Here is a 15,686-nt window from a genome sequence, read left to right on the forward strand (position 1 = left end):
TGATGATTTAGAAGTATGAAAGAAAGAATAGAAAGGAAGCTACTATAGGGAGCAAGGGAGGCTCCCCAGAATCTTAACTCTACAGAAATAAAAAGGTTGAAAACATCCACTATCATATGGATGCTAAGAAAATATCGAACTATCATATACTATAAAACATGGCACCTGTAAATAGCTCTAGAAAATGGAAATATGGAGCGATATTTTTCTTTCCTTAGATTGAACTGTACTGAAGTTTGATGAAAGACCAGATATAAATAGGCAGAAGATACAATTATGTAATCTTATAATAAAAAATAGTAATAATAAACCATAAATAACATAGAATTATATATAAATTAGGCACATACTATAATGTAAAAAAAAACCCCTACATTATTGGCTTTATGTAATTTTGTAAGATCTAACCAATTCATTGCCATTTTGAAAGTCTGGAGAATATTTCCAGCGCTGGTACAAGACCAATACCACTTTAATTTACAAAACTGCATAGTTCAAGTAGAGTTTACCTTTGTGGGGGAGGGACACTGGGAGACCACGATCTAGTCCGTCCTATACTATCTCCACGGTGTGGGGACCCTGATCGAGAACAATGATTAGATGACATTACTTGCTCTGGCACTGACAGTGTGGAACTTTGAAGATCTCTCCCATTATGTCGGTAATCTAAAAAGAAATGCAAATATTCAGTGAATCTGAAGTTGTACTTTTCAACTTCCTGCCGTATCTGTAGTAGTGAGAAACTCAATAAAAGATGGGATTTGATCAAGAATGTTATCGTGTGTTCTTGGGTTTTATAATAAAACATACATACATAAAGTTGACTGCTGTTGTTATGCTTTATTTAAGTACAATTACAGTTCCTATAGTTATACTTTAAAACTATAGAAATTAATACCATGCACCAAACTGGGGACTTACCATTTATGGTTAATATGATGTATTAATAATAAAAAAAATTAAACTGATTTTTACCTAGAGTAAAAAAAAATAATTATTGCATTTTTAATTAAAATTATATTCCAACTGTTGTATGTAGTGTTTTTCAAAAAGAAATATCCATAATTTAAAATTAATCCAAAATTTTAGTTTACAAATTTGGGATAGGAAGCTACTATGGAGTTAAATAATGAGGTTGGGTTAAATAAAGATTTGTATTTATATCAGAAATAATTACAGTAACAGTGACTCAATTACATCAGATTCCACTCACAATTCTGAATTAAAAACCACAGTTCCTTTCCAAATAGCAAGTACCATTCCCATCTCCCTGTGCAGCTGAGAGGGAAGAGGTAGAGAACCAGGAGTGAAGTTGAGACCAGAAAAAAGGAGGGGATGGGGGGAAATAATCTTGAATAAGCCTAATAGAAAGCATGGTCTAAGAAAAAGCCTCCAAGTTACACTGGCCTAAAAGTCTACCACACGGACATTTGACACAGGCTTTTAATAAAAATATTTTTAAAAATCTGGATGTATTAAAAGTGATGGTTTTCACGTAATTGAAAAAGTTGAATTCACTGTCCCATGGTGCAATAGTCTCTGTGGAAAAAAAGATGCTAGATATACAGCCATTTCAAGTAAGTTTCCCCAAATTTTGTAAGGATTAAATTAAAACACAATGATAAGAAATGGAAAATTAGCAGGCATAGGTCTTCAGGCAGTTCCTGGTAGCTATGACAACTGATATAACTGATTTCTTTTTTCCAGAGACAGTAACCAGGTAAAGAATACTTAGAGAGATCCACCCAGCACTGGAAAAATTCTGGGTCATGCAACTGTTATACTTTTCCCATGAGAATCTTCCAAGAGGAGAATATTCTTCTGTTCATGATTTTCTTATTTTTCTTCCTGGAAAATGTTCATTAGGACCTAAACAAAACCTTATTAATTCATTCCACGTTATGGTTCCAAGTATGTTCAATACTTTCAATTGAATACTCATATTTACTGTATGACTTTACAACCAAGGATACATGTAAACAATCCTAATTTGTAAACAACTTCTTCCTCCTATGTTTAGGGGTAAACTGCTTTGTGTGTATCTGGTATGTGTATATAAAGGGGGGGAAAAAATGCATATCACCATTACATTACACTAATATAATGATGATGAGGATGACATAGTGTCTCCTCACTACACAGCAGTCAAGTCATGTTATGTGTATCCTCAACTAAGAGTCAGTAATGAAATACAGATTTTTATCCTATATATGAAGTAAATTTATTATTATAAGCACTGACAAAACATATATGGGCCAGTGCAACATAATTCTGAGATCCCCAAAGGCAAGACAAGGGAACTTTTATGTGTGTTTGAAACAGGGTGTTATTCCTCACTAGTAAAGTGTAGGAGACAAATAAATAAATTTCTTGCATGTCAGTCTGGAAATCAATACACTGCAATTCTGCAATTCTTTAACCAGAAGTAAAAGAGCTAAAGTGACAGCAGTGGAGAGCCCTCTCTGCAGCAGACTCCTGGCAGGACCTGTGGTCCTGTGAAGAGAAGCCCACCCCGGAGCAGGTTTGCTGGCAGGACTTGTGACCCAGGCTGGAGCAGTTTTGAGGGACTGCACCCTATGGAAGGGACTCATGCTGGAGTTCATGAAGAGCTGCAGCTCATGGATGAACTGACTTTGGAGAAGTTCATGAAGGATCGTCTCCCATGAGAAGCACCTCACTCTGGAGCAGAGGCATAGAGTGAAGGGAGGAAGGAGCAGCAGGGACAACATGTGATGAAGTGACTGCAGCCCCTGTTCCCAGCTCCCTGTGCAGCTGAGAGGGAGGCAGAGAACAGGAGTGAAGTTCAGACCAGAGGGAAAGAAGGGATGGGAAGAAAATTGCGAAATTTCAGCGGGTTATTTTCTCATTATCCTACTCTGATTTTATTGGCAATAAATTAATTTCTCTGAGTTGTCTGTTTTGCCTATGACTGTAACTGGTGAGTAATCTCCTCCTGTCCTTATCTCCAGCACAAGTCTGCAGTTATATTTTCTCTCCTGTGTCCAGCTCATGAGGGCAGCGATGGAGCAGTTTTGGCAGCCACTTGACACCTAGCCAGGTCAATCCACCACACATAAAGAAGCAGCAAGTTATTATAAATTTCTAGATATTGAAATAAAAAAAACATGATTTACAGTACAATAACAAAGAGAAATATTGTCTTATCCTAATAATGCATATCTATTGACATAAAAGACAGAGATGGTTCTTTGTATTCTGCATACACAAAGAGAATTTGTTGCATTTGGAGATGGAAAACAATCTAGAGTAGTCATATGAAGAAATCGGTAAATCCTTTGAAAAAATCAGCAGTTTATATGATATTTTGTATGTACAGACATCGAAGTATGAGGGGAATGAGCAATACCATAAGATTTTCTAGGTGAATAAACATAATGAAGGGCAAGATAATCAATTAACAAAACACAAACAAGAACCTCCTTTAAAATTATAAAAATAATGCTTAAAAAATCTATAAAATTCCTAGAAGTGAGAACAAGTAAAACAAAATTATTGAATTTATAAATCTGCACATAGAAAAAAATTAATCACTTTGGAATAAAATGCCTCTTCCAGTCCTAATTTGTTATTGTAGTCAACCAAATGAGCAGTATTGTTGCAATAAATCAAAATATATGACTTTATAATTAATTTTCAAGTCTAATCCTGATCAAACGTGTACTTTACATTAATTTGGAAGTAGTCATGCAGTGATTTCTGGTAACACTGGTACTGTTTCCTTATGACAATTGAAGACAATGAAAAAGGCAGAAACAATCAGCATTCCTAGCAATTTTGCTAAATTTAGATAAATTTTTGCTACATTTTTTGAAAAAAACTAGAGTTGTTTAGCTGTGATCAAAGAAACAGATTAATAGTCTAATAATATTGTTGTCAGGAAAAAAATTGACATTTATAATTCATTTACCTAAAACAAAAATAACTATAAACTGCTCTTTTTCCAACAGGTCACAAATTGAAAAGCAACTGTTTGAGTAAGACAACCCACTAACATGGGTTAATGAGGTAATTTCAAAGTTATGCTTCAGTTTTGTAGAGTTAATCATATTAGCTCTGATTTAAGTGCCTGTATTGTAGGTACAATTTAACTTCCAATTTCAAAAATATTGCACATCCTAGAAATAAGGTTAGAGAAGCTAAGTAATAAATATTTTCTTGTGAAAAGAAATTATAGACAGAAAAGACAGGTCATAAGGGCAGCCTGACCAATGAGTTGCTATTGAGCAAAGCAGATAGTTATTTATAGCAGTAGTAAAAATAGGATAAACATTATCCTGCTTGCAGCTATAAATATTGAGTCATTACCATAGAATCAAAGGCTCTATAACTATGGCAAGCCTCTTAAATCAACATAGAGAGTACACAGAACCTAATAATCAGTGTAGAGATAATCAGTGGTAAACAACTCTGAGCTGCAGACACCTAAAAGAGACACATGACAAAGATAACTGCAATGCCACCACCTTCCTCTGTCATGAGGTTTCATTAAAAACTGGTATATGAAAAGAGGGATTTTACAAAGCACATAAATACAACTTCTTCATGCCTGAAGTTTTATCTGATTTAAGAGAGATTATTAATATATTTGACTTAAAGTTTTAATCCACACAGTATAGCTGTACTGTGCTAATATTATGCTATGCAGGGTACATGTTCTGTAAATCCTAGTAAATCCTAATGATTGAATTGTTATTAAATTATCAATCTTTCAGGCACAAAATTGCAGAAAATCACAAACTTCCAAATATTAGGTTATTAGGTTCACATCAACAGCCCTAAAATATCCCTAAAAAGAATGAAGGGAAGTGTACTAATGAACATTTTAATTTAGATACCTTGCTGCTTGATTTACTTGAAAGAAACTCTTGGTATGAAAATTGTTCTAGAAAGGCAGTACTAGAATGGCTGCTCATCACAGGTGATGTAATTGACTTGTTTCTGTTGCTAAGTGGTGTTTTGTCCACTTTAACATCTGTACTTGAGTGAAGCATCAAGCTTTCAGATATTTAATACTCACAGTGGTTGGGCTTAGAACAAGTGCTAATTTAAAACAATTATATAATCAAATTGCCAGAAATGCATAACATACCAACATCTCACACAAGGGCACTTTGAAGAGAATTCAGTTCATTCATACAAATGTGCTCAGCTTCTGGGGTGATTTGAACATCTAAATGAAGAATTTAGATGTCCTCTAAAAAATTGCTGACTGTCACTGATCAAATAAATTTAATTATTAATATCTGAATACTTTATATGTTGAAGATACATTATGCATTGCTTTGGGGAATTTTTTGTATAAAATACTATTTTGCAAATATGGGAAGAGTGAATGTACAGTGAAAGGAATCAGTAAACATTACAGTGGGAAACACTGGTTACTTGCTGCATAGCAACTGAGTTCATCACAGGTATATTTAGCTCTACAGCACTAAATGTATTTATGGGCCTATTACACTTGAGACAATTCTTTTCTTATGGAAAAGCATTCCCACACACTAATAAACTAGAACTTGCTAGTTTTCAGTGCTGTTCCTGTAACCAGAAAGACATGCAAAGCTTGAGGAAAAAAACCCCAAACCACCACAGGTACTATAAAGATGTTTCTTCTTAGTTAAGCACTCATCCATATATATATTTGCATCTGTCCAGCAAGTCCCTCAAATTACCCTCCTTTTTACACTGTTGATTTGAATTTATCAGTCTTCTGGCTACGTTTCCTTTCCTTTCTTGCTACATTCTTCCTTTCCTTTCCACTAAGAGCATCTCTCATAGGAATGAAATTTCATTACAATTTTCATTGCCTTTTAATGCCTTTGTCACTCCATTGGTATAGGACTGTGGTAAAATATAAACTAACACAGCAAGTTCATAGTTCCTTAACTTTCCTCAAAGATATTGCTATCGATAATTAGTAATAATCTGAAAATAAACCTTGAACCAAGTTATATATTTTTTTCAAAGATAGAGAGTAGATTGATACAGCTTATATTTAAAAAGAGTTTTGACTAGTTTAAAGAAAAGTATTGAGAGAATTTGAATGCTTGAAGAGAAAGATGATTTTTCAGCTGAGGATATGATACTGATTAATGTCTCTATTTTTTTAATAATAAAAGTATTACATTTCAAATTTAAATAAGAGAGTAAACATGTAAAATTGAAAGTATACATTAAGAAATAAAACTAAAAATGCAAGAAAAGCTTGAATAATTACAGTAATATTTAAAGAACTTTAGGTATAAAGTTGAAAATAATATATACATTATTTGTTTGAGGAAAATGGTTAAAGATCCACTGATCTAGGCAGCCAGCATAAGGACTATTTAGATGGCTTGAATTTCAGTTTGGAAGGGGGATTTTTGTGATCCACAGACTAACATTTTTAACTCAAGGGAAAGCCCAGAAAGAATAGATTTTAGAACAGGGCATTTGGTATCAACATTCAATAAAATAAAAACCTTGTCAGTGTTTATGTCTGAAGTTGCTGGGCTTCTGGGTCACTACAGGCTCCCATTTAGGGCTAGCTGGTGATCTACAATGAAATCCGTATTTTAGTAGGGATAGAAGTAATCCACTCTATGTGCTAATGCTGTAAGATATCTTTCTATAGGCAGTTGATTTCAATCTGTAACCAAAGTGTGTTTTCTGTATCTGTTTTGAGAAGCAGCCATCCACAGGATTCAGGCATAAAAAATCAGTCCACATTATCAGCAAACAGAGAAAAAGACATTTCCTCTGCAGCCAAAGCTGAGACATGACAGTAAAAGTATTCTTTTGAACAAAGGATTACTCAGGTGTTTTGAGAAGTGAAGCAAAAATAGCTAATTTCTTTTCATTCTTCTTCAAACACAGAAATTCATTTGTAAGTTCAGTAATAATTTCTGTACTGCTGGTTACTATTTTTTTCCTAATTTACTTGGCTCTAAATATCCTCTGAATAAATATCTTCTTTGTATTCTTATTTGCTCCTGAAACATACAGCTATCTTCTGCATAATGATAAAAACTTATTACTATAAATGTTGCATTTTTTTTTTTCTCAAAGCTGGAGATTACATTCTTTTACTCGGAAAACTCTTCTCTATAGAGACTTGTAATGCATCTATGCAGAATTCACTGCCTTACGTTCTTCAGTGATTCATTAGTTGCTTCTGTTGAAACATATTTCAGATTGCAAGTGTTTCATAATACGTAATCTGTTGTAATTGAGATGAGATATTGTAGAACTGAATTTTAAACATTATTATCTTACTTAATATTTTAGTGTTGCAAAAACAATAGGTGAGAATTTTATGATTAAATGGTCTTGACAATACATGTTTCTATTCATAAAGTCAGACTCGGTAGGCTGCTTGTATTCCCTAGGTTCAACATACACTAGAAAGTATATGGGTAGAAAACTATTTAGAAATTATAGTCCATATTCCTTGAATTTGTTAAATGCAATGCATGCTTAACTTTGGACACTAGAAAGAAAAAAAAAACTTACCCAAAAAGCCAACCTGCCTTTCACTGATTTTTATTTATTCTTATAATATAAATGGTGTTTTGTAAACCTTTCTGGCATTAAAAAAATCAATATAAAAATACTGTATAGCTTTTATCAAAAAGGATATAAGAGCATTCTAAAGGGCAGATGTAGATGCTGATGTACTCCCACACAGAACTGCTGGTGACAGACAACTTTGAGGGCCAAGGTTTATTGCTCAGGACAGCAAAATAAATGCTTTAAATTGTTTGAGACCTATGTATAACCAATATAAAGTCATAACCAGAATGGCTAATGCTGCTCATTCCACTATCTTTGGTAAGATTAATGACAGCAAAGATGAAATATTAATAAAGACTCTATTCTAGTGTTTCCCAAAATGAATGGTCATTATAGTTGGAAAGAGATATTTTAGAATCCAGTTAAAATTTGCTTTTTAAATACAAAATATGTTATAACCCTTTGTGACAATTGCTGTTGGAGAATGCATATGTAGCCAGAAAAAAAGACACTGAAGTTTTTCAATCCATTTATCACTATTTTTTTTAAAGACTTTCCTGTTGACAGAAACAACAGACTGAAGTTTATAACATTTGTCTAAGCAGGCTAAGATCCAAGCCACAAGAATTGATAGATTTGGTAAATAATTTTTCCAAGAGGTCATAAAATCACAGAATGGTTTGAATTGGAAGGAAACTTTGAAGGACATCTAGTCAACCATTATGAATAAACGTAAATTGAAGAGGAGCAAAGAGATAATTTTTATTCCTCTTAAAGTTTTCTAGAGTTTAGTTCACAGGTGTGATACTAGGAATTAATTTTATGGAAAGGATCACTGAGAGTACTCAAAAGATGTTGGCAAGTTTACTTCACGTAATGCATTATTTATATAGCAGACAGAAGAAGAGCAAAGTGTCATGTTAAATAAAACCTGAAAATACAAAATGAAAGAACTGGGGTAAGTAAAAAAGAAAGAAAACAAAGAGAGACAAATGGTTTCATGCAAACAGTGCATCTATTTAAACCAAGATTGTGATGAGTCTACAAACAAATAGAGGAACTTCAAACGATTGAGGGAATGATAAGGAGAGTGGACGGTAAGACAAGACTAAACCAGAACACTTACAAACATAGTGGCAGCAGTAGAAAAAAAAAGCAAGGCACTAAATTAATATTTCAAAACCTAAAAACCATCAGATTTTCCTACCCACACAGCCAGGCTGGATTAAAATGCAACTAAGGTGTAGAATTGTTCAGCAAAAATTCAATAGAATAAAGATCCTAAAATACTAAAGATATGTCAGAAACTCAGGTAAGGGAAATAGGCTCATTCATTGAACTGTAAAGACTGTAATTTTACAAGTTGTCAAAAGATAAGTCTATTGAATCAAAGTTATAGATCTAGGTGTTTCATAAGAATCGTGCTGATGACCAAGGAAGCACCTGGTAAAAAAAAATCTGCAAAACTTGGTACCTTTTTACAGGACAGGAAAAAAATTTCCCTTTCAAAATTATGCTCTGCTGGGCACTTTAGAAATATATCCATTAAATGCAGTTATTTCCTACCTTTATTTTGAAGCTCCTAAATTAGATTGATACATTTTTAATTTAACTGACCCACGGTAATATGAAAGCCCTATTTTTCAGAGGACAGGCAATTTGAACACCTTAGAGACTACTAATTACAGACAGAAAGCTCATCAAAGATTGAATGGGTAGTAAATAGGAGTAAAGGGCTTCTGAGGATGGCTGCCTCTTTGGTTCTAGTACTTCACACCACTCTGGCTATCTATCCTTCCTGTGTTCTGATTGTAATAAAGCAAACAGGGGAGTGGGAAGATAAAAATGCTGTAAGTTTTCCTTAATAGTTTTCTAATTGAGGTAATAATCTGAAAACTGAGCTTGTTACTGTTTGAAGATAAATGTTTTAAGGAACACAGAAATTTTAGTGGTTTTGCAGGCCTAGTGTTGTTTTTTTTTTTTTCTATCTGGTAAAACTGCTGGAACCTTAGAACAAATATGACATGCCCTGTTTATATAATTAAGTCTGTAAAATGTCAGTTTACAAAAAGGGATTTTTCATAAAATTTACATGGTGTTTATTATATAAAAAAGGAAAAAGTTATCTCCTTATCTCAGGAAGTGCAAGACCCATAGCATGGAATAGTAACATACCAGGATCAAAAATTAAGCACAGCCTATGAGCTAACCATGAAATAGCCTGGAAATAAAAGCATAACTATGTAGACAAAACAAAAATGCATCTGAGCTCAGACTGTTAACAAATTTTAAAACAGGACTAGGCCAACTCATATAATTAGATAGTTCACTAAATACCTGGATTGATCAATACTTGGCTTCACACCATCTCACAATATTCAAGATTGCCTACATCAGCTCTTTTCATTCCCTCTTAGTTCCAAGGTGAGCTGTATTCCTCTCACTCCTTTCCTGGCTCCCCTTAGCCGCCAGCAGGACGTTCTGTGCCCCATAAGGTGACGGGTGGCTTCGTGGTGGAGCACGCTTGGACTGACCAGACAGATTATAATGCTCAGCCTTTCCCAAAACCCACTAACACTGGAGCTGGACCTCACCCAAGAGAACCAGAAGCTGTCTAGCACAGAAAACCCTGTGTGTTAAAAATCTCCGAACAGCAGCAGGGTAACAGAATACAGGCTGAGAGCAGTGCTGCTCTGTGCTGATAGCAGTAGTGTCAGTACTGCTTAAAGGTGGTACAGCTGCCTCCTTTGGATTGGATACTGGGAAAAATGCCTTCCTGAAAGAGTCCAGCAATGGAACAGGCTGCCAAGGGAAGGGCTGGAGTCACCACTCCTGCAGGTATACAGAAGACATGCAGCTGTGGGACTCAGGGGAAAGGTTTACTAACGGACTTTGCAGTTCTACCAGTTGGACTTGATCCAAACGAAAAATGTCGATGATTCTATAATCTTAAATATATTAAGATTTTTGATGACTACAATTCTCTATTGTAGTCATCAAAAGCATATGATTATTTTTTATCTGGTGTTATCTTTTCTCTTAGAAGGGGAGACATATTCTTTGGCACAACACCTTTTCTCTCCAGTAGGCTCCACTCCAATACTTAGGGAAACAGATTATCTGCTATCCCCTGTCCTGCCTTAAACATTCATGTTTCAGACCTCTGGCAGTGCTCCATCACGAAATTTTACAGGATATATCAACCACATATGTCTGTCAAAAAAAATTAAATTAACATTTCTTGACATTTATTAAAAGCACTACCTTTATGCTATTTGTATCATTGTATAAAAACAATAAGGACATTCACACACTGACTTTTTTCCTGCATTAGAAATTTTTGAGATTAGATATGCACTATGCATAATATTTATTTTGTGTCTCTTAGAAAAATATATACTTAAGTTCCACTTATTTTTCATCAGAAAAGTATTGTGAAATTCATAATAAATTATAAATAAGAAATATTTCTACTGAACTTGGACAAGTAAATTTAAACATTAGTACCTGAAACAACACCAATTCCATCATCACAGTCATAATCAGAGACTTCACTATCACTGATTCTTTTGGATCCTGGAAAAAGAAAAGACATGTATCATTTTCCTTCCTGTAAGTTAAAACTATCCTCTGTTAATAATACTTAAATTAATGTATGGATTTCATACTATACCATGATGCATTAACATCAACATAAAAAGGTAATTATTCATGTTATAATGTTGAACATATATGACTGCATTGATTATTTCAGATAAATCTTTAAAGTAATAAAAAATGAAATGCTAAAATACATCTCCACCACATTGCTTTTATGAAATATTTTATATAGTTTATATTCATTCCATATATACAGATATTTGTATTCATTCTGTACAGAAACTGACATCACACTGTTCATCTTCCAAGTTTTCATATACAAGGCACCATCTCTCCCCAAAGTCTCTAAATAACAGAAAGATTATGAATAGCAATAATATTAAATGCACATAGTACTTTCTTGAAGTTCTTAATAAAGATTATTAGGACAAAAGGCAGCTTCACACATATAGTGTGCCATGGAACACAAGAAAACTATTAAATGTATACCTGCCAAAATATCTAGAGCTGAATTGGCAAAAGCACTGAGTTGGCAAAAGATTCCACTTCCATGACTAGAGCCCAAATGTTGGTCATACAGGAAAAATAAATATGTCAGGTTTTGTTCAGCCTAAATTTACTTCAATCTTCTGTGGCATCTTTTAAACAGTATTTGATTGCTGATATCAGGGTTAAACACTGGCATGCAACTGAGAATTATTCATTTACTTATTTTAAATGTGAAAAAATCCCTGTTCTTCAGCAAGATGGGGTGTCTATTTTAAGTTTCTGGCCATCTAAAAATGGGTAGTTAGAAGGCAGAAACTTTAATTGTCACCACACTTCCAATCACGTGCAAGATTTTTTTTTCCTGCCTTAGGACAATTTTTATGAAAAATATAGACACAAAAATACCAGTAAAAAACTTGGAGTAAACCTGAAGAAGCCCAGGATAAAGCAGTCTTAATGCTCTATCTGGGTGAGTGGCACAGAAGGATGTTTACCCTCCTTTCCCCAAAAGAATACTGGGAGAACATGTATTGAGAGTGGTTTTGACAAAAATAAAGAGTTTTCAATTTAAAGAAACTTTAGATCTTATTTGAATTATAAGAACTGCTGTCAATTTTTAGACTGTTGAACATTTGTTTACCTACTCACTAGAGGATAGTAGAAAGAACAGCAGAAAGAATGTCCTTACAAGATCTGAGACTTCTCCTAAGCCATCCTGTTTACAAGAAGCGATTAAGTTATTCTCCACAAATTAATGTAATTCATTTTTAATCACAGTATTCTCCTGGCCTCTATAATATTATATGTCAGTAAATTCTGCAGTTTGAGTATGCATTGTGTGAATATATTTTTCACACATATTTTATTTCTATTATATCATTTCAGAAAATGCCCTCCAAGTTTTTATATTCTGAGAAACATGAATCGGCATTCAGTGTTCTGCTATAGTTATCTCTTTGGTTTGCATATTTTGAGCTGAAATATCATTCTTTGGTTCCTTTACATATGCAAACAATTCCATATTTCTGATTGTTCCTGCTGTATTTGTTTGTATATTTTCTGTTTGTTCTGTGCCTTTTAGAAGTCAGAAGTCACTGCAGCAATTAAGATGTGGGTGTATGAATTTGTAATCTAGACTGCAGACTATTTCTTTGAGGATAAAAATTTTTCAGTTTAAAACTTATTCAACTAAAAAATAGTGTAAGTGTGAAATGTGCTAATTCTTAGAAAACAATATAGCCTGCCAACACATTATGCAATTTCAGTAAAGAAATTTTAATTGTGGTTATTTAATTGCACTGAAGGTTGATGCTTTCCTCACAAATAGGAAATTAAAATTAGTTCAGGGAAAGTCATGCAATTCTCATACGGTAGCTCAATTTACTATAAAATTTTAGTAATAGCCATGCTACAATTGGCAGGGTACAAGTATCTTTGAATTCAAGAAATAACAAGTAAAGTTTTTCTCTAAAACAAACAATTACAAGCAAGTGATGACAATTAGCACTCAAGAAAACAACCTAGAAGATGAGGGCAGAAATTAAGGAAAAAGTTTCAACCTCCTCTGATTATTTTCTTAATTATAGTATTTCAAAGGCCAAGTCTCTCTTTTTCCCCAAAAAAAGCAGCCAGTCCACCTGTGATGCTGTCCCTGTTGCCATTTTCAGGAGAACTTTCTACTGCTGTATTGATACACGTGCCAGTGAGCAAGAAAGATTAGTCTCCATTCTTCTTAGCCACTGATTCGAATCCTGGTCTATTAAATGAGGACAATATTTGTGACCAAATACTAATCAAGAGAGCCCTATTAGCTGGCTGGGCTTTGGCTGGGACCTGAAAGGGAAAAGCTCCCAAAGGGAGTGCAAAGCAGTGAGATTCTGTCTTTGGGTAACCCTGACACTGATCTCGCAGTGGGTTTGATGTGCAGAGATGCCAATGATGTTACTCAGGCCCTAGCAGAGAGAGGATTGTGGAATGGGAAGATGAGGGCAATTGAGTTTGCTGATGCACATCACGTGGCTGTTTGGAAAGGTTTTCATCATGAAAGATGTAAAAAGGCTGAATCGACTATGATTTGAATAGATGTCATTTACTCATCAACTAATTCATTCTTATGAATGAATCTAATTAATTACAATTGGGTTTGCTTTTTATTTATGTTTATATTTACAGCTAAGTACACCCACTTTAATATATTTTTAGAATATTATATTCTGTATTCAGGAGGAGATATTTGCATCCTTGAGGATGAAAATGGTCAGCTGTTGTCACAGTGGGCTCTACACTTCCCAGCTGTGTAGCTAAAATTATATATTGTAGTCACAGGATACATCTGGCAGAGAAGAGAGATTAAGCTACAACAGACCACGGGTATAAAAGACAGGGTTCTCTCTCTCTCATTTTCTCTCTGTCTTCTCAAGCCACATCCACCCATTCCAGAATCTCCTAACATCTCAGCTCCACATCATCTTCCAGGATCTAGAGATCTGCGCTTCAGGGAAGAGCCAGTGCAAGAGGAAGTGAACGGGCAAGGATTGAGACCTGCCCAAAGGATGGGAGTAGAAAAAAGAATAAAAGCAAGGGAAGAATCAGATTTCAGTGATTTCTCAAAGTGTCTTTGCCACTGAAAAGAGGAGAGTCTCTTATAACACCTGACATCCTCAAATATGAAAGCTTCATCTGTAAGATGAGATATGAAGAAGTTTGTTCAGCCGAAGCTTGTTCTGCTTAGATCATCCACTCTATCTTCTCAAGCTGCTGCAAGCCAGCTCTAAGTACTAACAGACTTAAACCAATTGAAAAAAATAATCACATTTAAGTAATATTTTTCATTTCCTTGCAAAAGTTAATTTAAATGATAGTAAAGAAATCAGAAAAAAAATAAAGTAAAATTAATTACTTGGTTTCATCTTTGCCAATCAATTTTTTCAGGAAGGGGGAAGGAAACCAATGCTATGTCAATTAAATATGTATTATGAAGAACTACTGCCTGGAATACATAATTTCTGCAAAAGAATCAGATTATACATATTTAAAACATTTCCATTAACTTCAGAAATGGAACAAACTAGAAAGTGCACAGGTCAAAATCTTTTATTGAAGCAAGTATTTGTAATGTCAGTATAATTGCTAGCAGATTAGTTTAATATTTCTTTGAATTTTTGCAAGAGCAATTTCAGCTGCTTTATATTAATTTTAGATGGTACTTTTCTTTTTAACCTTTTGATGATGTAAACCTGAAGATTTAAGCATGTGCCCCACCTTAGCCATGTCTTTTCAAAGTACTACTTCATTAAGTAATTTGGACCACTGATTACAAAAAAAAGAAAGAACAATTCATATTTTATCTGTGAAGTGTGACACTGAAGCTTCTCACAAATTATTGCAAATTAATATTGTGAATTAAACTGTTATTTAGTATTTAGTTAATATCTTAAACTCTTTGATATATACATTATAAAATATGGTCCTAAAATCAAGAAGCAAGGACTTTAAATCTATTATTATATAAATTCAGAATTCACTAAAAATCTTATATTCAAGGATACTGTCTACATTAAATGAATGCATTGGTGCCAATGGTTTTTCTGTAGTTAACCCACTAGTATGTAGTTTGTTTATAAAACTTTGTTGGAGGTATTATTCACCCTTTGTCTGATAACTAGACAGTAATAGATGGTAAATGCAGACTTTCAAATCCTTTCCACCTAAATTAACAATTCTTACAGTTAGGGACAGAAGGCAAACTAGATCCCATGCTACTGTAACCCTCAAAAATGCCTTAATTCAGCATAATCCCAGCCTCAGTTAAATCAAAAGATATATTTTTATTTCATTTAGCAAGTTTGAGTATCAATAAAATGTTTCAGGGGATAGTTTCCACTGGGGACGCTGGAAAACCTCCCCATCCGAACTTGCCAACATTCAGCATCCTCCTGCCCTTCCACCCCCACCTACTCCTTCCCTGCAATGCTGCTCAGGCTGCCACCTCATCCAGCACAACAGCTCTGGGAGAACACCTGCACAGCAGAACTGGAAGCTCACAGCACTCACAGGGCTGGGGAAAAACTCTGTCACCTAAAAACCAT

General features: G+C 34.2%; 1 protein-coding gene across 47 annotated transcripts in view; it reads right to left on the reverse strand.

Annotated features, from left to right (window-relative positions):
* The window catches only part of RIMS2 (regulating synaptic membrane exocytosis 2), a 447,453-nt gene that overhangs the window by 159,842 nt on the left and 271,925 nt on the right, over positions 1-15,686 (reverse strand). For all 47 annotated transcript variants that reach the window (XM_077782606.1, XM_021546524.3, XM_021546510.3 and 44 more), the window contains 2 exons: positions 11,017-11,085; positions 510-666 (listed from right to left, as the gene is read on the reverse strand). In XM_077782606.1, coding sequence (XP_077638732.1) covers positions 510-666; positions 11,017-11,085 — 226 coding nt within the window. The remainder of the gene's footprint in view (positions 1-509; positions 667-11,016; positions 11,086-15,686) is intronic.

This window comes from Lonchura striata, chromosome 1 (genome assembly GCF_046129695.1).
Source record: "Lonchura striata isolate bLonStr1 chromosome 1, bLonStr1.mat, whole genome shotgun sequence".
In the NCBI taxonomy this organism is placed as follows: Eukaryota; Metazoa; Chordata; class Aves; order Passeriformes; family Estrildidae; genus Lonchura; species Lonchura striata.